This window comes from Hesperophylax consimilis, chromosome 4 (assembly GCF_061612785.1).
Source record: "Hesperophylax consimilis isolate HC1 chromosome 4, BYU_Hcon_1.0, whole genome shotgun sequence".
In the NCBI taxonomy this organism is placed as follows: domain Eukaryota; kingdom Metazoa; phylum Arthropoda; class Insecta; order Trichoptera; family Limnephilidae; genus Hesperophylax; species Hesperophylax consimilis.
This window is the reverse complement of record NC_142839.1, coordinates 29,875,704-29,903,460: the sequence shown is the minus strand read 5'-3', so window position 1 is coordinate 29,903,460 and position 27,757 is coordinate 29,875,704. Positions and strand designations below refer to the sequence as shown.

The window sequence follows — 27,757 nt, the reverse complement described above, 5'->3', positions numbered from 1 at the left end:
TAATAGGAGTCGTAAAACACCAAATATCGGGTTCTAAACTGCCACTAATGGACAAGTTCTTGAAGTTTTGTTCTACAATATCCGGAAAGTGAATTTAACTGTCAATATATACCAAATATAGCCATAGTAGGTATTAAAAGCTGTGTTTGAAGTAAAAATCAGTCAAGTGACTACAAGCCCTGACACACCACTCTTCAAAAAGTTTCGAGATAACTGTAAAAATGTAGATCCCGATAAAATTCAGTGCTACAGAGAAAATCTCACATTGCACCTAACCGCTTGCGAAATCGATGATTTGCTTGACTTTTACCGCACTGCACTGACAACAAAAATACTTTGAGATGACTATTGAGAGTTTTTAGAGCTCTGTGTGATAGTTTTAAGAGGAGATACAGCGAGAAAATTTAAGATTCGGCCTCCAGGTGCTCGATGGATGGCAAAGGCGCTTTATTCCTTGAAAATATCATTAATTTGTGCGCAATTTAAATTTACCGGTAAGGATAAGGCGGCACTTTTAGACGTTTGCACAGGCAATAATGTGTATGAACAGTCATAGTAACATCCTATGTCAAGCCATGGTTACAAGTTACAATGTATTATAGCAGTTAAAGCACCTTACCAGGACTTGTGCTTTTTGAAATCGATGAAGGCTTAAGAAAAAATTGATGAAAACATCTCAATGGCAGCTCATTTCAGTTCAGTAAGCAGTTATGGTATTTGACCGATGAAGGATCTATTTTATCGCTGTTTGACGACGCTGTGGATCAAACAACTAAAATAAAAATGCTCGAAATATCAAAAAAAATAATTTATCAACCCATGACAAACGTTACATCCCATCGAAGGAAGATCTTGATGGTAAATTGTATGGTAAGTTTATTAAGTAGTTTAAATTATGTTTTGTATTGAGGTTTTTGTTCATATCATAATTTTGTGACTTTTGTTTCAGAGAAAAATATTTACGACTTCATTTCAGTCAAGAGCAAGTATTTGTTTGATCGTCTGAAAACAATTTTCTTAACGAATTCCCTACGATGTGGTCAAATAATGCTTCGTATCAAGAAGTCAGAAAGAAGGTGTCGCCGCTGAGGGTAGTGAATGATACATCTGAAAGAACTGTTAAGTTAATGCAAGATTTTCATGGCTTAATCTCACGGTCGAAGAGGAACAAAAATAATTTTTGTTACGATGCGTTCAGGAACACCGGAAGATTTATCCTGACTGTAAAAAACAAACTATGAAGAAAAAATTTAATCAATAAACCATTTTTAAATATAAAATACTACATAATTGAACATTTGTGCATTTTTAAATTTTATTTATCCGACAAAAATGAAAGTTGAAAATCCTTCCATATTAACTCTGTACCATATGTTTGGCATCAAGTCGGCACGGGTTGCCGGTGTTTAATCAAAATAATATTTATTATATGAGTTATTGGGATCAAATGGAATAAAATAAGAGGGTATGCATATTTAAATTCATAAAAAAAATTCTTCCTTATGTCCTGGGACACCCTAATATACATAACATAAAACAAGATATCTCTATCTAGTAAGACAAGACTAAAACAGAGATTTTTTTTTAAAATATAAATGTAATGATTTGTGTTTTTTTACAATCGTAGTATGAAACAAATAAATTGTTTTAAAAAATTAAATATTTGCACACTAAATAACTATGTAAAAATACAGAGTAGTCATCTTTTATTACTATCATTAGAAATTTGTTATATGTATTTAAAAAAATAAAACTAGGCCACAATGTTCACACGTCCTGTACATAATATTATAATATACACAGCATAAAAGAAAATTATAAATCATGAGAAGCATAATATAATTTTCAATGCCAGGTTTAATGGTAACTTATTATGTGTTAAGGTAGGTTAGGTTTTATTGAGCTAGGTCAGATAGCCTACTCTCCTACCATCATTATATGTACATACCTAACAGTCGAAAATATGAGATATCTACAAAGCCAATATCATATCACACAGCATTCTCGATCTGTTTTGATTGTTACTTACATTTACACCAGAAACAAGGACAACTATAGTGACATTGACAATGACAACAGATTCCTGAATAGAAATGTTCTAGGTGAAGAGTGCAAGGTTTGAGTGTTACTTACATTTACATCAGCAACAAGGGCAACCATAGTGACATTGACAATGACAACAGATTCCTGAATAGAAATGTTCTAGGTGAAGAGTGCAAAGTTTGAGACTTACAAATTTTAAATATTTACTTGTAAATACACCAGCAACAAGGACAACTATAGTGACATTGACAATGACAACAGAATAGAAATGAATAATCCCTGAATAGAAATGTTATAGGTGAAGAGTGCAAGGCTTGACTATAAATTCTAACTGACCTGAATCTCGCATTTGCACATTCACTCCAGAACCCTAGTGACACTGACTGTGACCACAGGTCTAAGAAAGGGAATGTTCTACGAGCAAACTGTAAGATTGAACCGACCAACAGGAGGCGGAGGGTGCCATCTGGCTGAACTGAAACTCGCCAGGTTCTAGAATGAGAATGTTCTATGTGTAATGTTTAGTATTGTACACTGTACAGACCTGCAGGCTCTCTGCACTCTTGAGGAAGCCGGAGAGGGCCTCCTGGCTGACGTGCACCTCGCCCTTGTACATGAACTCCAGCAGCGCGGCCATGTTGGCGGCACTGGTGGCCTCCAGGATGACGTAGCAGGGGCCAGCATGGCTGGGAGGCGCGGCGGCGAACAGCTCCTGGAAATGCTTACTGCACGCCGCCAGGATCAGCTTGTGCGCCCTGAAGGTTGTTCCTGCAACAAACAAATAACCCTTAACATACTATCCAATAAGTACTGACGAAAATTCTCTCGGTGAAGTGAAAGTGATAACGAAATTTAGGTAACGAAAAAAATACGCTTTTATGGTAATTCGTTATCAACGTAGGTACGTAATTCATAGAGGACCTAAGTGGTAAGACGTTTTTCTGCTAAATTTGGTTTTAATATACCATGTACTGAAGTTGTATCATAATATTATTGTGTAAATATATTACAACTCCGCCTATCGAAAAGAAAAAACCTTGCATTTTATCTTCCCCATTACATCAATGGTTGTGGCGTACATAATATATAATAATAAAGTGTATTACAAAATAATTTATATCGTGACACAATGGCCTTCATAATAAAAAAAAACGATAAGAGACGTTGGTTTGCATCAATATGCGTACAAATTCCGAGAATACAATCGCATATCTGCTGCTATCGGAGTAAAGTTGTTAATCAGTGTTAAGTGTAGATTCACACACGCAGGGTTTACTCGTTATCGCGGATTAAAATACCGTTGATCGATTGTTGATGTACACTTTGACTGAATTGAAATTAATCATACATAATAATGCATCGGGCAGAAGTGCGATTGAAAAACTAGGCCACACCGGGTGCCTGCCAGTCATGGACATTATTATCCGTACCTTTACGTATTTGAGGTACATCAATACCTACTAATAATAATTACGAATTTATAATAGTATGTATAAAAAGCTGAGGAGTACAAAAGTAGTACACGAGTCGAAGGATACTAGAACAATAATGAAAAAATTAGATTTAGTTTAAAAAAAACAACGATCTTTTATTATTTACTATTAGCAAGTCGATTTAGCCGATTGGTTTTGCGGTAGGTATAAAGCTAGAAAACAGTGGTAATGTATGATAATGTAGCCAAAACTTCCATTATAACCGTTCGAACATAATACGAAAACTTTAAATTTCAACGGTTTGGAATGTTTAACGAGTGTTTAAATTCTCCGTATCTAGACAAAATTATAATATATAATATGTTAGTTGCAAAATCTCTCATTTTACATTTATTTTGAAATATTCCAATTTGACATTTAACTGTAATTTTTTAAACTTAGGTAGGTACCTATAATATAGTGAACTTTTAAATGCAGAGAGGAGATAGGCTTTGTGTTCTCTTTTTCTAAAACTGTTTATATCATAATATGTCTGACCATAGTAGAAAAGACGATAGAACGAGTTTTATGAGGACGTGAGAATGGTCAGTTGGTGACAGATATAGCACAACGTGACTTTCGTGACTTTTCGTGATGTTTCGTGACAAATACAGCACTACGTGGCTCGAGTGGTGGAATCGCTTTAGATATTTATCTATTTATGTACAACGAATGAAACAAACGGACCGCTGCTGGCTGTAAGCGGCGCGTACAGCAATTTAAATTTACTATCAAATGGTGGGTCAAAGTGCATCATATGTTAAGTACACCTTGTTATTTGCAATGGCCCGCACACATAGGGAGTGCAATTATACATAATGTTTCTAACAAAGATTGACGAATACCAACCGGGGGACATATTTTTACGTAATTAAACGGTTAATTATTTATTTGCTAGATTTCTTAAAAGTACGGCTTCCGTTTATATTTTGAGTAAATAACGTTGGAGATAACGTCATTTCGAAAGGTCAATATTCATTCATTCGTGGAAAGGTCGAGTTTCATCAATTTTTTAACTGTTCAGATAATGAAGAATATACACGGGTTGAATTGTGTACAGCCACAGATATAATAATAAAAAACATTCAATAACAAAAAAATACACGGAAGATAATAGATAACAAAAATATTTTGTTGTAGCGCATAAAGAAGATGGAAAACTGTAGGTATTGGTTTACTTTTTAAATTTTATTTACTGAATACAATTATTGCTATTTTTTATTAAGCTATCAGTTTTTCTACCCAGCTTCACCCGTGATTTGTTTATCAAAAAGGTAGGTTGTCCAGTTTTTTGTGAAAATGAGGTATGTATGAGACTTTTTAGTTTTTTTAGTATCTACACAGAGGTATAAAGACTGTTGTCCTACGGCAATGTGAAACTAAGATAGGTCAACATATAAGTCCTGGTATCCATTTTACTATTTCTTTTCTCCTGAACAATTTAAAAAATGTGAAAACCGACCTTTGACTTCTGAGGTACAAATATGAGGTGGCTATCTTACGTTTTATGGAACTGATTTTCAGACTGATTCAAATTAAATATTACAGGAAGCACCCTTGGGGCGATATACAGAACATCCAAATGTTGTTATTATTATGTCACGAAGTAAATTTCGAAATACATTTTACTATTGGACATAATAACAAACATAACAAAAAAATGGCATTTTGTCTTATTTTTTAACAAATTAAAAGGATATTTTAAAGTTTAAAAGTTCGTGCTCATACATGCAATATACTTTTTTATGTGATACCGCACAAGAACAACAGTCTCCCAACTGCTCTCAACCATCTGGAGCTAGTGAGAATATGGCATATGAAGGTGGTGGGGAGGGGAAGGAGATGGTGTAGAGGAAGTTGGGGAGTACCTGGCTATTCAGATCTGGTCACCAAACACGGCTAAAGCCATTTCAAGCTACGTTCCAATTCTGAGTGGTGGTCTTACACCAGGGCGATGCTGACTGTATATTTTAAATGAATAAATTGTGAAATAACACAAATTAATCAAATAAAATTTACCAGCGCACGCCGGGATTTGAACCCGCGACCTTCGGCTTGCTAGTCGAGAGCCTTAACCCTCGACCACGGAGGCCGTCTTAATGGTTTAAATCAATGCTGACAAACTAACGAACTAACGAACTAACCATCACGCCGTTTCCCCGCATGGTAGGCATGTACGCATATGCAGATCGCTGACATATAAATTAGAAACAGAAACAAGTGCTCATTTCGATAGATTTTACTAATTCGCTTAGATTTTGAGAGAACAATATAATGACATCATCTTGCCTTGAAGCTGAATTGAAAGTGATGTAATAACCTATTATTTACTATCGGAATGAACTGGAGATGTCGATTCGGCAATAATTGTGTTTTATTAGGATGGTGCACTCCAAACCGAGTGTCATTCACGCCCAACTGGATGCATCAATCTGATTCAAATTCAATAGATCCAAGAAGTGGCGCACCTTAAAACTTCGTCTGCCCTAACACACGAACATCCAAGTTGGCGAAAATTACGACAAAAAATTTCAATAACCCTAATTTCGTGTGATAAAAAATGATAATATATTTGTTTTTCAAACAGTGATGGCGATAATCGATACATTATTTTATTCTTGCTAACCGGTTCAGCGCCAATCACTGCCACGGGTGGACCAATCAAATATAATTTTAATGGTAACAAAAGCTCCTGGCAGCGATTGAATATGTGAATGAAGAGGAAACGCGGGTGGCTTTTCGTCCATACAAAACCCTATATGTATTCCAAAAATATTCCCGTATTTTCTCCCTAGATTTTGACGCTACTGCAAACATTTTTTAATAAAATATTTCATATCGACCACACTGGTATGTCCCTACGTTTTGCTTTTTGATAAGTTCATTATTATATGAGTTATGACATTAACGATAGTTTGAATATTATTAAGGGGATATGCAGTATACAAATTTGATAAAGTATTTAAAAAAAGCAAAACGTACAGACGTAGACTATTTCTTCTAATACAGTTGGTGAAAAAATCTTAAAAATAGTTCCAGTTTTGGAGGAGTAAACAGGGGAATACAAAACCTCGAGTTTGAAGATTTTATGTAGGTTTATTCAGTCTGAGGTGCTGTTGTCCATTTCACTCAGTATTAAATATTATTAAAATTTCTCGGGGCCTCGCCCGTGTTTCCTCTTAAGTTTGTTTCAGTAACTCTCTGGAGAGTTTAGTTTAGTTAGTTTCAGGACATAATTTCAGATGCATCGTTGCATCGAATGGAAACATGCAGAATAAGTGCGGCTCTGTCATTGTGTAAATAATGTTTATGCGAAACCTATACATTCACACACTCGTGCAAATGCGCATATTCATGTAGCGGATAAAGATTGCAATTATCTGGGAAAAGTCATCGACCTCCTTGATATGAGCGCGGGCGGCCTTGAATTTATTTTTTCGCAGTTCATGAGATCAACGATACCGACATAGTACATGTGTGTGTGCTGTGTGCGCTATATGTGGATATATGTGGGCCTGCGACTGTGTGTGTGCATTCTGCAATAGCTACACGGTAATTATGACTTGCATGCGACAAAACAAAGATATTAAAATAATATATTTTATTTAATAGATTGAAATCTAAAATAGCCAGCTCTAACGGTAAATAAGAATCGCACATATCAGAATTATATATATATTAATTAATTATATATATAACAGAATTATAACCCATCGCGTACATGTGTGATATTGTGGTTCTAAAGCTTATGTCATCTATTTTTCTGCTAAACATAATTGTTTATGAGAATGAGGGAAAGGTTACAACGGATATATCTACAGAAAACATTTTTAAGCGATAAGTCTTCTAGATTCACCGCTATCTACGACAGTCTAGTCTAATTAGGTGATAATATATAGGTGCGACTCTGTTAACATTTATTTAGTTTTAATATTCAAAATCATGTTTTAAGAATATGTCACAGTGGTCACAGTGATAGCGAGCGCAATCAGCAAAATTGAGAATAAATACTACCGACTAAAGTGCCCACTACAAACACTTTTTTCGGCAACCGCGGGCAAGACCTTTGGCGTGAATTTCCCGAAAATAGGCCTTATCGAACGATAGGCTACGAATGCAAAACGCAAAACAACTATTGACTAAATACACATACTCGACGATAACACCGCAGATAACCGGCGCGCATCGAACGACTATTGCACAACCAAAATTCGGACAAAAATAATACGAAAAAAACTGCACGAGCGCGGAGCGAAAAACCGAGAAGACTTTTTTTATTCGTAGGAACAGATCGAGAGGCCAAAAATAGCGACTCTATAATGTGCAGCTCTGCAAATAAAAATAAGCTTACAACACAAGGTTACGTGTGCCCCACACACGGAATCCGGCGGGAAGCATTTGTATTACGTTCCTCGTCTGTATGTATCGTAGTAGATAGGTGCCGGTCTATGTTCTATGTAGATCGGTGTAGTTGAGAAATGGCTTCGACACAAAGAGAAGTAAACAAAGGTTAGTTCAAAACAACATCATTTTCAGATCACAACACGTATTAATAATAGTGAAGATAGGAACTCATCAAGATAGGAGATCAGAACATGTGTTGGAACGGGGATCGAGAGCCTATTTTCAACGGTTTTTAAAATAAGATAATTAAATATTATTTTTAAATCAAGAAAGGGAGAGTACATGCTTTAAAGTTTTCTCTTCCAAGAGATTTCACTCGTCTAGTATCTGTGACATAGTAAATAACACAGTCTGTGATTTGTGAAAAGAATAGAACTTTGGAATATACTACGAACTTCTATCCAGAACCTACATACTTAACCCCTCCCTTACTAATAATAAACATGATAAACAACCATGTATTCACCCTACAACAACAGCGGTTTATCAGTTGTGCTAAATTTAAAACACGTTTATTGATAAATTTAAATTCAAATTCCAATAAGATTTATTTTTCTAATAAACAACTTAAAATTTATTCAGGTAAATCCGGTATGTTGTGAATTCCGACTACTTGTTATACAATAAAATTAGTGCCTAGATACCTTAGTCTGACAATCGGCTTCCTAGGTTTCTTGTGCAGCGTGGCCTATATTGGAGACAGTATAATATTCCCTTTGACCTTCTGGACGCATTAACGACGCCGAAGTCATATATCCGCTGACGTCGCTCGCCAGCGTCTGTTGTGTAACCGCAGCCGAAAACAGATCGCTCACTTCTCACTGTGGAGCTAGTTGTTATAGCTACTCTATGCAAAACGGTGGGTGAATCGTTACTTGATTTCTTCGTCAAGATGCGCACCAAGTTGATTAATAAATGGATCAATTCGGTGGTCATCTAGGCCCGGATGTGAGACACAGAAATGCAGCCGCTATTACAGCGCCTCCGTTCCATGTGTTGCAGCAATGGTGTTACAAATATAAACATATCATTGCAATGAGAGATGAACATGTTTAAATTCATTGCTTGATAAATACAACTTGCATTAGTTACAATTTCAACGGACAAAAAGACGAGCTCCCAAGAATCGTTCCCAAAATCGTTTTAGAATACTGTGCATTTTATTATATTTTAGTTTTTTCCTAAATAGGTACGCGTGTCCAAACTGAATAGCGATATTCATCAAAGTATGACCATATGACCAGTGGCCAGGGAGCGCGGCCGAAACGCCATCTGGGCGATTAGCTGAGAAGTAGTGAGAAGTACACAAATTAACAAAAAGCAAGGACTGAAGGACCTTATCTGGCCATAATCCATTTTACGGTGAGGAAGAAGCTGTTTATGGCCTTGGGTTCTTCGGATTTGGTATATACCTTCAGTAAACTGTTTTTAACGCCATTTTTGTAACTCGGGGAAAAAATGGAGGAAATATAGTAGAAATGTTTAGCATGTCGCCGTTTTGTGAAAAAAATGTCTGGCCGAATCAACTACCAACGATCACAAAAATGTGTTTTTTTTCCAGACACATGTACAACTCCCGGAAGACTGGTTGCCGATAAAGGGTGTTTTCTGCGCACCGATATGTTCAAATGTACGACGTCATAGGTCAATTACATTATATCATTTTGTATCTGTTTTGTACAAAATTTGTACTCTTTCTTAAAGGTATGATAAATATGTTTTCAAAGGAAAAACTTGAATGGTTTTGAAATTATTAAATCCTAAAAATCATCGCGAAAACAGCGTTCTAGACAACGATACCACCTTAAATGCTTTTTTCATTATTTATAACAACAGATATAATAATGTTAAAAAGAGAACATTACTAGTAGTTCTGTGAACAGTAGACCTGTCGCGTCTAAAAAAGTATGTTTCAAATTTTCTCTCATTAAATCAAAACCAAAATATCTTCTAAAATCATTAGATTTGTGAGAGATACTTAAATACCTACCCAATTAATTATAATAAACCATACTAGCAAATAAAAATCCGCTGCTGCGAATTTTTTACTACTAGGCCCTACAGGCGGCTTTTTGATGGGCTTCGCTCACTTTGGCTTCACCCAATTTAGTAAAGTTCATACTTCATTCATTTGAAATTCACCCGACGAATGAAAACTAATTTCTACGAAGTAACGATTCCCATTAACTAAGAAATTTACTGACAATCGAAACTCAACAAATTAAAGAAAGCCGCCGAAAATGTGTATATTCACATAAAATTCGAGTTTCTCACCCTAACCTTCTACCTCTGTAGCAATTTTTAACCAAATCGGTTTAAGAGCTTTAAAATTACAAGTTTACGATTTACATTATATATAAAATATCATTTTAGATAAAGCACAGCTCAAAATTTTGAATTTTATAAAAAAAGCCAAAAATAGCTGGTTCCTTATAAAAATAATATCGGGCGATCTAGTGGTAGCAAAGTCACCGGGACAAAAAAAACGTGACAGGAATGTCGTCGTACATAAGTTATTTTTCTTTTCTATGTTTGTACTTGAATTTTGGAAAACGTCATGTTTGGTTAGAAATTTATCTTTTTGATTTTATTATTCGGAGTTAGGAAATTTTTTCTGTGAAATTTATTCTATGAAAATTGATTGGAAAATGGGTCGGGAAATTTAGTAAAAGTATTTGAAAGTGAGAAATTTTAAGATTGGTAAATATATTTTTTTGTCATTTTCTCATCGGAGATGCTGTTTGAAAACTTCAACGATTCTTTTTGCAAATAACAGAGGGCGCCACTTCCGTTTACAACAATCCTAAACTCATTAAGTCTATCGAATACATTTTGTATAACTTTTTTATTCTTTTTTCAAATAAGGAATTTAACAATTTGTCCAAAAGAAACGTCACTACCTCAATGACAATTCATTTTTCTAACCTTCTTTAGGCAGGTAGGTTATCAGAATATTGAAAAATGCGAATTAGAATGTTCTAAAAAAACACGACATTTTCACATTTGAAAAAATAATATGTATTGAACCCTTTAAACGGATACCATCTTGAAATGGAAACAAAAAGAACAAACAAATTTACAGACAGATGAAATTAAACGGTCGAGTTAAAACAGGACTTCGTTACGGTTCGTTTAGTCTTAGTGCATGGTGAGATTATTATTTCAACCAACCTAGATTTACAGAAAAATAAAATTAGGATATATATATAGTATTTATTAATTCTGGAACAGTTAAATTGGACAAGTGGTGAAATGGTTTAAAAAATTATTCCGGGTGGATTATGTTGTTGAAAAATTCAGGAGTTTAAGGACGGGTTGTTTCGGAGAATTTGAACAATTCTTCAAATTTCAACGTTGATTTTCAAGTTCTGTGAAGGATTTTTTCAAGTTCTGTTATTATTTAAGTTCTGCCAAGCAACTAGGCTTTAATGATATAATATCAGAACTTGAATAGTACTTTCACAGATCCCGAAAATGAACGTTGAAATTTGATGAATTGTTCGAATTCTCCGAAACAACCCGTACTTAGTAAAGCGTCTGTCATTCGGCTAAGACTCTACATAAAGACGCGTTGTTTCGGAGAATTTGAACAATTCTTCAAATTTCAAAGTTAATTTTCAAGTTCAATGAAAGATTTTTTCGGGTAGGTACTGTTATAATTTCAGTTTTGTCAAGCTACTAGCCTATAATGATATAACAACAGAATTTGAATAGGACTTTCAGAGACCCCAAAAATTAACGTTGAAATTTGATGAGTTGTTCAAATTCTTCGAAACAACCCGTCCAAAACTTTCAAATCAAGGAAAGAACGCCGGAAGTGATAGTAGCTGAATTTACAATTACCTGGTGATTATGAGCGCTAGCCAGTAGCCACTAGCCATTCTTCCGGGTGGTCACTTGACGGACAAGGTACACCCATTCGGCCCATACGCGAAGACGCCTCAACATCATCAGTTCGGCTCAGAGCCCAAAGCAAATATTGGCAAGCAACGTATCTGCAGAAGTTCCCGGGAGCGTATCAAACGTTAATGCCGAACGTTCGCGTAATACGTGGTAATTACAACAAATACACTAGGATATGCTAATTTTACGAGAACCTTTTGCCTTTTGAATGGAAGAATCGCTTTCGCCTTACGAAACGTGCTTATTTTTTTAATTCACGTTTTATGAACAACTAGCCGACGTGCACCCGGCGTCGCTCGGGGTTATTAATTAAAGTTTTGAGGTTGTGACATTTTCTACCATTCACTAATAATAATATTTGGAAATTTATATAGCGCCGTTTTCGTGAAAAATCACCTCAAGAGGCGCCGAATACTATGTTTTTACTAAAAAAAACAACATTATATATACTTTAATTCGACTTCGTATCTCAACCAGTGCGGTGAAAATGCGTTTTTCTCGGGCGGCCCCGACTTCTTTACAAACCACTCTCTAAACACTCTTGGCACTAATAAGAACAAACTTTGAAATATTCAGCAAAATTGAGATAGTAACGAGTACGGGACAAGCCAAGAAACATTCACTATATATATATACATATACTAGTGGGTCCGGGCAGACGTTGTCCTGCAAAAGACTGCCTTCTATGTAAACCGCATCTTATATAGACCACATTTTATGTAGACCGCCGTTTCTGCTGTCGGATAGTTTATGCATTTGACATACATAGAATACATGCGCAAGTCACATCAATCGTAGATATTGTAGACGTTTCATTTGATATCGATAATTTCAGCAGATTGTGATTATTGTTCAGTAAGATAAGAAAATAAGTAAAAATGCAACGGGTACCGTTATATACTCTTAAAAGTGCCTTGAAGTATATGTCTTTCAAAGTTTGACAGATTGCCGTACTAATACGATCCATAGAAAACACTTTCGATGTACATTTTATATTTCTTTTTTTATTAATTTTATAATCACGTGTAATAAATAAAATGAAAATTCTTAATTGATAATGGATAAAAATTAAGTGTTATAAATGAGGTAAATATAGATTGGTTCTTAAGTCAACATTGTCATTTTAAATTATAGTAATGAATTTTAATTTGATTTACGTGAAATACAAACCTTTGGGCGTAGCGGTATAGAGATGTTGAAATTTGCGGTTGTACGTGTATTTTTGGATGATAAAACAAAAAGAAAAAAAAAATCGTTGAATAATTTAAAAAAAATTATCTCGATAAGCTAGAACCAAAGATACACATTTACAGGATCCACATTTCATTGAAATCGGTTGGGCAGTTTCGGAAGTTAACGTGTACAAACACAGTGACACGTATTTTTTTATATATTAATATGTATATATAGATAGACGAAATCTAGTAATAATCCTGTTCAACTTATTGCTTAATTTAACTAATTGCTCGTAAAAACTACATAAATAATAGGACGGTATTGACTATGGGGTCATAGCTTAAACATACAAAAAACAGCGCTCAATAAATATTAGTTCACGTCAACTCCACACACTGAGGGAAAACTCAGGGTATATGTATGTCATATTAGTGAAATCCACTCTTTAGTAAAGTATTTGTAAGTAAATTATTTAAGTGAAAGGAAGAAGAGAAACATTATGTAGGTCTTGAAGAGGCCCAAGTACAAAAGAGGACAAATAAACTAGTAGGTCGGTCCAAAACCAAACGTTTGAGCACAAAAGCAAATCTAAGAAAACACTCGTTCCTTATGCAGCAAATTTCAACCTAGTTCGGGTAGTGGGTTCTTACTGTATTCGTACGTAGCTCCTGTCTGTCTGCGCACACCGGTGTAAAAGGGATCAATGATGCTAGTTCCTCGAAGTACTTTCTGCTGAAATGCCTCATTCGCATAAATATGAAGCCTGTGGGCAAAAGCTTGCAACTAGATCAAAAACCTATCGGACGAATATTTGAGTCGGGGATTTTATAAGAAAATGCTTTAGCTTCCTATCGCAGTACGCGTAAAATTATAATAGAAATATTAATTAATGGGCATTATTGAGCCAATTTCTTGACGCAATAAAGCGAAAATCGGTCTGATATTAGACATTACGTATATAGCCAATGGCGTCAAGCCGGGGACTTGTAGCGCTTCCTCAAGCCACACAATTTAGGTCGAGTTGGGACACGACACTGCTTGACGTTAATTGAAATTTGGGAGCCCTACTTATTGCTGGAATCTGGAGGTGCACCAGGGAGAGGTAATCACTTTACGATGACGTAAACACACGAAACTCCATGATAAATATATATACGAGTAAAACGTGAATTCAAACATCCACTGGGTTTGTTTTCAAAAGCTTTACAAGAGAACCATAAAAAATGGAAGAAAATATTTTGACTTTCACTTAAGTTTTTCCGATACATAAAGCAAACCTCTATTTTATTTTATTTTTGTTTATAACGAATCGTAGATACTCGTGACCTTTATAAATAAAAAACCAGAATAGCTACCTAATAGGTACCTAAGTTTATGTAAAAATGCTTCCTACATATTCAGGTGAGTGACATCATCGAAATAGCAAAGGGCCCTAAACGAATGAGTGTGTGCATGTGTGGTGTAATCGTATTTAGATACACAAACTCACACACGCATAAAGGGCCAATTATTATCAAGACCACGCGATGTGGGCCAATGTTAGATTGTATGCATCGGTATAGTAGTTACCCACTGGCTACAGCGAAATAGGACACAAAGGGCCCTACCTATGCCGTCCGGCCAGCTACAGGCTACAGGGCCATATCACTTCAAAAAGAATTATTATTGTCAAACCTTTGAAGGGGACATGTGGAAACCTCTACGTACCTACTACCTACTAGGCGCCAAATAGTAATGTTACTTCAATAGAAAATTTTAAACTTTAGTAGGTAGATATAGATGTAAGGCTTACCCCGAAAGGTAAAATATAAATAAAATATGGCCTAAATTAAGCTTCTAGTTTATGTCAGTTGTGCGAATAAAAACGCGTCATTTGAATAGTCGGATTTAAGCCTGTGACAGACCATGCTATATCCTCGTGGCTCGGCCTATTTCAGCATATCGCTCGCCATCCACTCCCATTGGGACTGTATGGCGAAAGATATGCTGAAATAGGCCAAACCATGATGCGTATAGCGTTATCTGTCAGCGGATTTAAGCGTTATCTTTTAAACAAAACAAAAAAATTTCGACAATATATTTTTCACGGTAAAATGATATTCTTAAATGTGTAAAAATGAAAGAGCCTTTCAATTAGGCAGAAAATAATCATTCTTATCACATATATATACGTACGAATGGCCAATGCAATGAGTCAATACGATTAGCACCTGTTATGAGAAATTTGAAAACAAACTAAAGCATTTCCGAAAAATTATCACATTTTATCTCGGCAATCAATATCTATTTAAACAATAAACAGTTCGCTCATTGCTTTACACTCTGCATACGATTTAGGCCTTACCGAATTGCGAATGAAAAACATGAATAATTGATGTCGTAATGATAGATAACGCTTTTTTACATTCAAATATAGCAATTGTAGTAATCACCACAAGTGCGGTCAGTAATATATTATTTGTACATAGTTCGTATGTGTACGATAATGTAACGCGGTATACCTAAGTTTAGATTATAGGTAGTAACTAGTAACATCTTATATGATGTGTACAATGCACATATAAATCAAGGGATAACGCTTTCTCATCCGAATTAAATAATGGGTTTGGAAGACTTCATTTTTGATTACGTGTATTGAACTTATGGAAGAAAATTCTTGGTGTGTACACGATTATAAGATATTGAACATTAATTCATTGAAAACGATAAAGTTTCTACAAATTTTATTTAGAACTTTCAAGATAATTAACCCAAAAAGCGTTGTAGTAACATTATGGCCTGTATTTGTGATTTTTTTCTACAGCGTGAGAAATTTTGTTGTCTAAATCAGGGGTCTCCAAACTTTTCAGCCGGAGGGCCACATTGACTACTCCAGTGAGTTCGGAGGGCCAAAACCGTTTTAATTTCTAGACACCCATATTTTCTGTCCTAGGGAGGGGGGGGGGGGGGGGGTAGATAATAGAATTTTCAAGGATGATAATATAGCTTTAGATAACGTAGCTTTGAAGATATTTTTTATACTCGTTTCTCAGACCTTGATATCATTGCGAATCAAATAAAGATATTTCAAAAAAATCCTCTTGATATATTCGCGCGATACTTGTGGACGCAATGTATTGGTGCCAAGTACCTCGCCAACGAGCATATTTATTTATTCGCACGAAAAAATTCGCGGAGTTTTCGCCCCTTCTGAGCAAGGTCTTAGCCATTAGCTGTCACGGGTCCTTGATGACACTGGTCATTAGATGTCGCGGGCTGGATGGAATACACTGGCGGGCCGGATACGGCCCGCGGGCCGTAGTTTGGAGACCCCTGGTCTAAATCATACGCGCGGTAGTGCCAACGCCAACACACGAGTAAAAAAACGATAACGAAATAGAACTGAAATTTGATTCAATTCGACACTGTGTGAAAAGGGCTTAACCCTTACGGTGCCAAGACATTCACCGTGGGTTTACTAGTAGCTCACCGCATCCGTCTCGATTTTATGGTATTTTGTATCTTAAAAAATGCTCCTAAATATAAATTTTTTGATTGGCTTGGTAAGGAAATAATGTATCTTAACATTAATATAGCTTGTCGTTTCGTTACTTGCAAATAATTTTTTTTCAGTTTCAGATAGTGCTATATCTATTTACAGAAAAGCCTCATGATGTGATTTATTTTTACGGTAAAGAACGTTCTTGGAGCTATAAAACATAATGTATTTATATTCAGAAAAAAATAACTGAATTTAAGCGGCTATCCTGGGGAAACTACAAAGCATAGATAGTAAAATTTTCATAAATATATAAACACATTATCTGGTAAGACGTTAAAATAATTTTAAAAAACATCAGATTGCAAAAAACCAGTAAAGTGTTACGAAAGTAGTGTCAGCCGGTGTAAGGCGGGCGATTGGCATTTTACCCCCGGCATCCTAAGGGTTAAAAAACTATATCATGATGCATTCATTTTGATCGAATTATGTTTTTGGCATATTTTAATAAACAGCATATTTGTTTACCTTCTACAGTGGGCGTAAATGCTTAAATAATTTTACCACTGGTATCTGTTCAATCTATTTCAATTCAAACTATTCAACTAAATAAAATAGACCCAATAATAACTAAATGGTTGATTGGACTGGGTAGAAGAGAATCTGAAAAAAATGTTAAAAAACTTCACACAATAAATAGACATAGTATAGACATAGACTAATCACACACTATATGCATCTTCCACTATTCTAATTTTTGCTCATACACAACTGAAACATACGCAACAGCTCAAGTTCGAGTCTATCATAAGATTTTAACGATTAAACATCACAAATTAAAACATTAATGAGATATATTATAGACATAGACAAATCAAACGCTTACTTTCACATATTTTGGTTCCTTGGAACGGGCAATTTGCCTAGTTAGGAACCAATAATTTCGACCTGATAAGGTACAATAATCTATAATCACTAAAAATATTTTAATTAAATCTTGTATCATATTGTACTGTGTGTAAATTTAAAGGAATAAATAAATAAATAAAAATTATATATAACTTGTTAAATATAAACCATTACAGAAAAAAATGTCGTTTCTCCCCTCCAGCGTTTTAGGGACATATATGACCGGGCGTCCATATTTTATAAAAGTATTTTTATCTTATTTTCTATCATGCGGAAATACATGATTTTTTTAAAGTTAGAAAGTGAAATAATAATTCTTTCAAGTTTGCATCAAATATTTATACTGTATGCCATTTATAAAATCCTAAAAAAATCCAAAATGAATAATTCATAATTCCCGCTGCTATCGTAACAATCGGTTTACCATTAAAAATTATTATTTTTCTTATTTATTTTATGAACAAGAAAAAAGTGAACTTAAAATTCCCCAAACAAAACGAATGTGTTTTCGAAATAACGACTTTTATCATTTTTTTACGATCGGAGTAAAAAAATAATTATAATGTGGTTAGCGTTTTTGACAGCAATTTTCACGTTTGATATTAAAACATTATTATTTAGAAATAGTAATGTTTGTTTTAAATGTGTAAACCGGAATGATAATTTTATCTAGTTTCTAAAACAGTATTTGTTTTAACGGAAAATTAAAAAAAAATTATATAGCGCATTTGAAATATACAGAAAACATTGCAAACTGAACAAAAGTGTTGAAAGTTGTGAAGGGTTCGACACACGATATTGTGCGTAGTACTTAATGGAGTTAATATGACTTAATTCGTATTCGATGTGCTGTTACTACGGGCGATTCTAGATTTACTTTTTCGTATCAATATCGATTGCGTAACCTTAGAGTTTGTGACAGATAACGAAAACCTTTCAGAAATAGTAAAATAGTACTACAAATATCCACAAAGTACTATATAAATCGATACATAGATAACTACACAAAGGTTGGCTTAGTTATTCGAACGTTATCGTAAAGTTTCAGAGAGGCGGAGAGTATCGATGAAGCGTCTCATCTAAAAATGCTAAAATTTTATAGCACAGTGCCATCATTGAAGAGATTATTACAATACAGTTGTTTTATAAGTTATAATTTTACGCTCAGTGAAGAATTCCGTCTAAAACCCTAGAGCCTTCATAAACAATACATTTTTCTAAATAAATATCCTCTTTCTACTAATATAATATGTAACAAGCAGATAATACAAGTATCTGATTAATGCAACTTTTTAACTCGAAACACTTGTTGAAATAATTTTTTTAATAAAAAAAGTGAAAAATAAAAATGTATATTCAGCATAATAAATCAACTGTTTCAAAATAATAAATTATCTGATTGAAACTACCGCAACGAAATTAAATTTGTCTATTTTATAGATGGTCCTGCTTAAATGTAAATTCCATTATCACAGATAAAAATATTCTTCAAGAGCTTCACAACGTAACGTTCATGACCACCTAATATGGCGCAACTTAATAGTAAATACCTATCTATCTATTGTTGCAATCGCTAAAGCTTTTTATCAGCGATATTAAAATAACAAACGAATCTACCAACGATAATGCAATCATTTTCAATGTCGCCTCTTGGCTAGGCCTGATAAACGTACCATAGTACACACAGCAAGGGCGTGCCGTGACTTATTTTACTGATTTTCCAGGAAACTTTGCAAAACTTTTCAGAAAGATTTTGCTCTTTCTTTTCCCATTTACTTTCGCCTCAGAATACCTCCACTCGCTTCGCGTAGTACGCTCTTCGTAAAACCTTTTTTTAAGATATTTATTATATACATAATTATGATTTTCCTAATTCCGGCTGTTCGTACAAAACGAGTTCACAACAAAAGATTAATTGCTAAAAAAATAACGTAGTCTTTGGAATAAAATCACGGTACGCTCCTGATATGTAATGTTGGCAGTAGTTACCTAGTGAAACTTCCTTATCGCAACTAGACTCATGTGTTAACAAAATAGACAGATGCTTAGCTATGAGTCCTATTAAAATACTATTTACGCCATTTCGGTGGCGTGGTTTTGGTCAGATAACAAATTTAATCATTATATTATAGAACGTAACTAAGTGAAAAACGGAACGGAAAACTTGCAATAGAACCAATGGTGAAATAAAAAAACATCAAACATGAAAGTAATTCGCAGTAGAAACCAATGGTGAAATAAAAAAACATCAAACATGAAAGTAATTCGCAGTAGAAAATAATACCATGATCTGAGTATTGATTGCATCCATGTAATTTTTACAGGTGACGGGCGTAAATTCAAAGCCTATGTTTCGAACTACTGTAGGTACCGTGAAATTGTTCAAGCGGCGTCGCATACACACATTAGCATCACAAAGAAAGCACAGTTTCCAGCATTTCGATAAAAGTGGGTCGAAAACTACAGAAACTTGCGGGAACCAAAGTGTAGTGTAGAATAAATTACATCGCATTCGTGCATCATTAGAATATACATCATAATACACATGAGCGAATGTATGTATACCCTGTCATGTCTTTCGAAAGGGCAGGCATACATTCATCCAATCATACACACAAAGCGCATAGTAATATACGGTAAGAAATAAGTAAAGAGAAACTAGTATTGATTTGACTCGAAATAACACCCAAAAGTTCGCACGATTGTGTAAATTGACACTGTTTTTATTCTATTCAAACTTGAGTTAGCTGTACCCTTTTAATTCTTTTTTACTTCGGATGAATATTCTCAAGTGGAACCCGTTCTACTAATAAGGGCGAATTAGACACTTGACCCCCACATGAGAGGCAATTGACAAGCCTATCAAATATGAATCGATGTACGGTGCTGAAGGAGAGTTGGTCTAGAAACGGGTATGAGGGATTCCCGATAGAGTTATCCGGTACATTATGTAGCGGGCGCTACGGGTGGGGCTAGGGCTGGGGCGGTTTATGGGGGGGCGGCGGACAGAGGTGGGTCGGTGGAGCTCACGTTGCCTGGACACCGCCACCAGGGGTTGTGATGGATTGGGGAACTTGTATCCGCTACTTCACTCATTCTATATTCCGGATAGTTTTGTACCTATTCTCTCTCTACACTCTAAACTTTACAGGGACAAACATTGCTGGCGCCCATCTCACACTGAAGATAGATCCTTCGATTCAATTTGGTTGACAAGTTTATTAATTTCGACGATAATAGATAATGCTCTCTGCGCGTGATACAAGCTATATAAAAAGCTATTTTTCTTAAGTTTACAGAAAAAATCAATGATGTTTTAATATTTCTAGTACTCGTAGTTACCTACTATTATGAAACAAATGGTTCCATGATAACTCAACACAGTGACAATTCAACACACTTTTGAAAAGTGATATAAAGTCATTAGAAACGATGAAAAAATTATTTAAACCTAACCTAACCTAACCTAACCTAACCTAACCTAACCTAACCTAACCTAACCTAACCTAACCTAACCTAACCTAACCTAACCTAACCTAACCTAACCTAACCTAACCTAACCTAACCTAACCTAACCTAACCTAACCTAACCTAACCTAACCTAACCTAACCTAACCTAACCTAACCTAACCTAACCTAACCTAACCTAACCTAATCTAACCTAACCTAACCTAACCTAACCTACTTAACCCAGTTAATAAAGTTTTTGTTTCATCACTTTCCATGACTTTATACATATAACTTTTTAAAAATGTGATGAATTATCATTTTGATGATTTATCTGATCACCGCAACAAATAATACCGCATCTCATATTTTAATAGTTAAATTGATTTTCAAAAACCTGATAGCTCATTGTGGAATATTTGTTATGGACAGAAAATAAACGCGATTAACTAGAAATATGGATATCTAAGTTTGTCTAACATTACACAACGTAAAGGAATACTTTTTATCAAAAAATATTTTTTAATAATATAGTCTGGGATTTGGGGTAATGTTTCACTGTTACCGAGCGACAAGAAGTTTTCCTGTTTACCCTTGTTACGTTACCGATAAGACATCGATAATTGGAAGTGACAAACTTCCACCACTCATTAATGAATCGGCCACAGCATCAATAAACAGCCAGCAAAACATGAATGATTAGTATTAATTGATGGTGGACGCGAATATAATACGAATTACAGTTGCGGGTTGTGCATGCGCGCCGGGAATGGAGTGAGCGCTATTATGATGCGGCCATTGTTAAATAAATCTCGCACATCGACTCAATTGGCATAGTGTCACGTGCGCGAGCAGAACACAGGGAAGACTGAAGACGATGTGACGTGGTTATAAATCAAACCATTTATCAGCAGGCGGAGGCAGTTCTTGGGAGACAAGAGGCGAGATAGGTACGGCTAGGAGTAGGTAGCTAATAGGTAGATGTAGGATAGGCAGCCAGTCTACGGTTACAGCCTACATGGGCTACCCCCTAAACTCAAATTTCCCTAGAATTTTCCAGGAAGTCAAAATGACTCGAAACGTTAAGGGCTTCGCCGAAATATATCTTTTTCATCTGAGAGACTATGAAGGATGTAATAAAGGGTATTACGAAATGTAGATTCAAGATGTTTTTGATGTATTTACGGAGTTCAAGCATATTTCTCTTTAGAATATTGTAAATTCAAACGAAATAAGTAATTAAAAAAATAATAATATGATAAAATAATTTCTAATATAAGTTATTCGAAATAAAAAATTTTAAAATTGGGAGAAGATCAGAGTTCAAATTAATAATAAAACGTACCAAGGGGAAATAAATCAAATATCTCATTAAAACTCTCATTATTTGGTGTTTGTATTATTTGGTAATAATTATTCAAAAAAGTAAATATTTCTTAGAAATAAATTCAATGTCGTCAATGCAGTAACAACATCTTCATATAAAAATCTGGGTGATATTATCGGAAAACAACAAAAATTAGTACGAAATCAATTACTGGTACTGAAAAAAACTGAATTATTTGATAATGAGGCCGCCTGAGAAAATGATTTTATCGACCTTTTGTAGATGTATTTATGTATATCTGGACATATCGCACGATCACACACGTATGTCAAGTTGAATGGTGGCATAAGCAAAATAAGTTGGTGAAGTTAGTATTTTTTTTTCTTCCTTATCTGGCTTTCACCCTTCAAGGGTGTTCTTGGCCATCATTTAAAATTATTGAGAAAGGTGTATTGAAAGGTGAATTTAAATATTAATTTTATTTAAATAGGCAAATTTCAAAATTATAATGAAAATTGGAGTCGAGTTCAGACTTAAAAGAGATGAAATGTTGAATGGAGGGGAGGCAATTTTAGTTAAGGCTTGATAGAAGAGAGGATATTTGTTTAGAGAGGGACAACCAAAAAATATGTGATCTAAAGTTCCCACTTCTAGACCACAGAATGTACAATCTGGGGAGTCAAGGACGTGAATTTTAAAAAGATGGGAAGGAACGGAACAATGACCGATCCTCATTCGAATGAGTGAAGAAATTTCTTTTTTGGAAAAATGAGGGAATTGCTGAAACCACGGTTTTGATGGTATAGTCCTTTGTATTGAGGCATAGCAGGCTCCCTTGGATTGACTAGCAATGTGCCAATACTCTGACCAAACATTGCGGGATCTTTCTTTGATGATGGAAAAAAATTTACACAAAAAAAAACATAATTTATTTCAGGTTATGCACGATCTAGAAATAAAAGATAATGCCGAGATAAGATAAAAAATACATTTGAATTTATATTCTAGTAAGTTTATTTAGTGTTCTGAAGTGGGTCATTTTAATTATTGCAATGCATTCGAAAAAACAAGATGAAAATGTTTTCTATCATTAGAGGGTTAGGATAAAACTTAACGAAATTCCGTTTACAAGCTTATTTTTCTCAAAAAGGAAATGAAAAATAAACGCGAAAGGATGATTGGTTCAATCCCATGTTAGTGGATGGAGAGAGTTTAATTCAAAACTGTACGCCTTGCTCACAAGTGATAGTTGTAACTTCACCGAGTTCCGTGGGCGGGCGGAGAGGGCGGAAAGGGCGCGGAGTGGCGGCTGGTGGGGGATGTCTCGGAAGAGTCATTTCAGGGAAAAACAAACATTATCCCGCCGTCGAGAGCGGGTGGGTAAAAGGGGTGGAAAGGGAGGGATGAAGGCCGTCCAGAGTGGGAGGGAGGCAGTTGGAAGTAGAGAGAAGAAACGGCTTGTGGGGCAGCCGACACTCCCGGGTTACGAGACCCAGATAATAAAGTTATAATAAAGAACATGTTGGAGGAAATGATGCCGAAATTTGTTACTTGTTTTTTTGTAAGGATCCTAAAAATTTTGACACAATTGTCTGTCCGGCATTAAAGAGTTGGAAGGCAGTTTCGACCGCTATCAACTATATATTCTCAAATTTCCGACAACTTTTCACAAGGTTATCTTGCAATCAAAGTTTACATTTTGGACCGGATTTCAGAACTTTATTTATATCATTGGCTATCAATTAAGTATTCTGACTCGGCAATCAATGGTCATAAAAAAAACCAAGACAGATTTAATATTATGTTCAAGAAGCCTACGTCAGCCCATCAGCTTCTACGGCAAAAAACAATTCGTAATCATAAAATGCATGATTATTACGATGATTAAAAGAAAAATTGCCAAAAAAGGCAAATTACGTGCAAAACATATTCCCGATGCACCTCGGAAGTAAAGTCAATTTCAAATACAATTCCTTCTAAAATAAATCAGGTAAATTTTTATAAAAAATCCAACCACGTCATTACAAGGCATTCGAATCCAATATAACGTTACAAAAAAACCCGCCTACCAAATAAAATGAAAAACCTTCGGAACAAAAACCACCGTAATAATTAAGCGTAGAAAGTGAATGTCTCACTTATTCAGTCCGCATTCGCGGGGTGGAGCGGGTGGAGCGGGTGGAGCGGGTGAAGCAGGCTTCGCGGCTGAAAGCGAAAGTTGGGGTGGCGGCGGCTGCAACCCCCTCCCCCTCGTTATCCTTCGTGCCCTGTTGGGGGTAGGGTGGGGGTGAACCACCCGCGACACGCGCTCCTCACTCCAGCCCTGCACCAACACAGACACGCGCACCACTCACGCACACCAGCCCGATCCGCTGCGACCATTACCGTCGACGCAACTTTCAAGGTCGTCGCGAGGAAAGCGAAAGCTCGGGTGGACGGAGCGCCCGCCACCACCACCACCACCCCCGGGCGGGACGGGGGACGGGGGACGGGGGAAGGGGGACAGGGGATGCCTTCGGGGTTACCAGGTAACATTATATATCAGGCTGAGTGCTGTACATAGGGCAAGGGGAAGGGGGGGCGGAGGTGAGGCTCTCGAGGGTGAGATCCGCTGTATTTATGTTCCGCGTTTGGGAAATTACCAAACTAAGGGTCCATCAGTGAATTATCGACGAAAGAATTATTATTCAAATTAGTCGTTATTGATTTATTGACTATTTATTAAACTTCAAATTACTAACGGAAAGCGAAGTATAACGTAAAAACGAACACCAAAATCTACGAACCAACTCAAACGAGGGGGTTAGTTTAACATGCACTAAAACATTAAAAAATTATGAGCCGACAGCTTTCAAAAATGCAAAAATTCCTTGTCATTGGAGTATGTTTAGATTATGCAAACCACACGGGTTATCAACGAAGAACTTTAATTTTTTTTAATCGTATTTTAAAACATGTAATAAAATAGATTCTGGCAGCATTAGGTCTCCCAATTAAGACGGAGAGCGAAAGTGAGACACAAGACCAGGCTGTTTTATCCTTGAAGTTTCAAAAGTGCAAGGGAAAAGGCGACAGCATTATTGGAAAACGCGAAGACGCGAGCGAGACGGCCTAGGGGTAGAATGAAATGTATTTCCCCGTTTAACCAGAAGGGTGAGGGAGGAGGAAAAGAGACGACAGAAATTCCCACACTTTGCGAGTATTCATTGTTATCGTCACGTCTCAATAAAAAAACTTCCTTTTCTCGGAATCGTCAATTTACAGAGACTTTTCAATGAAATAAAAATTAACGAAACTTTACTAATTTAGTGTGGGGAAGGTAAGTTTCGCTGGGCTTTTAGTCATTCTACTGAGGGGGTGTTTACAGTCTTGAAAAAAGGTTGACAGAACCTTGACTGAAATAAGGTTTTTTGTGTTGTTTGTAGTTTTGATTCCCTAAATTAAATAAAGTAAAACTTTTGTGACCTTCCTAAAACGTCAACAAAAATAGGTAATTTTCTTTTTCCGGAAAAGTGAAATGAGTTTTGTTTACATGGTACAGAACAGCATATTGCATGTAAATTGAGTGTTCAGAAGAGTGAATTTCACGTAAAATATTGGAAAATCTATTCCGGTAATGTGACCAGCGGGCGTGCAAGGCCACCCCTTCGGCGCCTGAGCCTACATTGCCTATGTGCCTATGTGCCCATGTAGCCTGTGCCTATGTAGCCTGTGCCTATATTGCCTATGTAGCCCTGCCCACACACACGAAAAGCAGCCGTGCCCGTATACCGAGTACACCCTGCCTCTGCCTGTACTCTGTACACTGTAGGTGTAGGTGTATGTATATGCACAGCACAGCGTGTAAGCTACGCCGTAGCGCTGCACGGCTACGAAAAGCTGGGCGTTGCGTAACCTTTGCCATTTCCCGCTACGGTCTACGAATATTGGTACGCATCGAACGGCGTATTTACGCAACGCCATGAAAATATCACAAAATAAGGCCAGCACTTGACATAATAAGTAGGCACATTATAGATATTAGATACCGTTCATAATGAATACGGTCGTTAGGTTTTACGAAGGCCTAATGATCGTTGCGCGCAATACTGTCTTCTAAACTAAATAATGAATCGGTATTTCGGATGTTAGAGCCGTAACCGTTGCACAAAGAGAAAATAAAGGGTCAGTGTTGGAGACGCAGCGCCATTCTATTCCAAAACCGGTATTTGTATTTAAAATAGAATGACGTTTGTAATGGACAGTGAGAGAGAAAGCGATTGTGATATTTGTAAAATATAACTTACCTGCGTCAGCCTGCGAATGCAAGAACCGTTACATCTTTTGATTTCAAAATCGAACACAAAGTGATTATGAATAAATACTTCAGTATGTAAGCGACATGAAAATGAACTCATTGAGATGATAATGAATGACCACGCGGTTATAGAAAGTTAGTTTTTTAAATTACATAGATAAGACAGATTCGTCATTTGAATTCTAATCAATGATTATTTTAAGTACAGTAAACATATGTGTATATACATATTCATCTATTTTTTAAATAACCATCTTTATGATTGTATTTTATTTATTTAAACTTATTATTTCATATTATCTTTCTCTTGAATTTTATTAAATTGCAAAATGGGGAAAAAGCAAGGATAAAAGAACCCTGTAAGACCCACATTATCAAATAATGTTTTGAAATACATATGTATTATTGTATTGTATCAAATAATAAATAAATAATGGTGTGAGAGTCTGATTCTTTAATTTTCCACAATTGCATTATTTATTTTTAAAAAGTTGATATTGAATTCAAGTGGAATCTAGCATTCTCACAAAGAAAAACAATGGGACCGATGATTTACGATGTCGATTACTAATCTAAACGAAACTGTTATAACTATTTATTCAATAAGTCCATTATCAAAACGGAAACCAAAAATATCCATTCCGATTACGTCATAGATATAATGCGAGGGCGCATTTTAACGTCAAAGTGTACCTATAAAAAGTACGAAATAATGTACTTATAATTGTAGGTAGGGGTGGGTGTAGATACGGGGTAGGTGGGGTGCAGGTGGGGGAGGGGAGGAAAACTGGCGGGTCGATACGGGAAGCCGCCGCGCAGGCGGGGGGCGGCACTAGGGGCGGGGAGGGCGGGGGCGCCATGCACCCCATCCCTGTCCGCCGCCAGAGGCCGAGGAAAGTGCAAGTGGGGCGCACTTTCTCTACTAGCACACTTTCACCCCGGGTCGCCGCGCGCCCCCTTCTCTCCCCCTTTCTTCCTTTCCCCGTCCCTGGAGCCCGACCACCCTCCGGCCCCCGAATGCCGTCCCCCGCGCTTCCCCGCCCGGACCTAATGGATGCGGCACATTTCACTTTCTGCGCAGTTTTCCCTACGCGGCTGTCCGGCCGGTGCAATATGCGACCTACGTACTTTATTAAAACCTCGTTTTTCAGGATTGGGAAAGGGAGGTCGATTTTTGTATTTATCGAACGATGCTTATCTTTTTTAGCCGACAAAAAAAGCATCATTGCAGTATTTTTTTTCAAAGAAATATATTCTCATTGTTTGTTGGATACGTCAAAATTTTATTACAAAAAAGGATC

The 27,757-nt window shown here is 36.1% G+C and overlaps 1 protein-coding gene across 5 annotated transcripts in view; it reads right to left on the bottom strand.

Annotated features, from left to right (window-relative positions):
* chinmo (Chronologically inappropriate morphogenesis) overlaps window positions 1-27,757 on the bottom strand; it is a 172,159-nt gene that overhangs the window by 12,556 nt on the left and 131,846 nt on the right. For all 5 annotated transcript variants that reach the window (XM_089651644.1, XM_089651642.1, XM_089651643.1 and 2 more), the window contains one exon: window positions 2,588-2,811. In XM_089651644.1, the coding sequence (XP_089507770.1) occupies window positions 2,588-2,811 (224 nt within the window). The remainder of the gene's footprint in view (window positions 1-2,587; window positions 2,812-27,757) is intronic.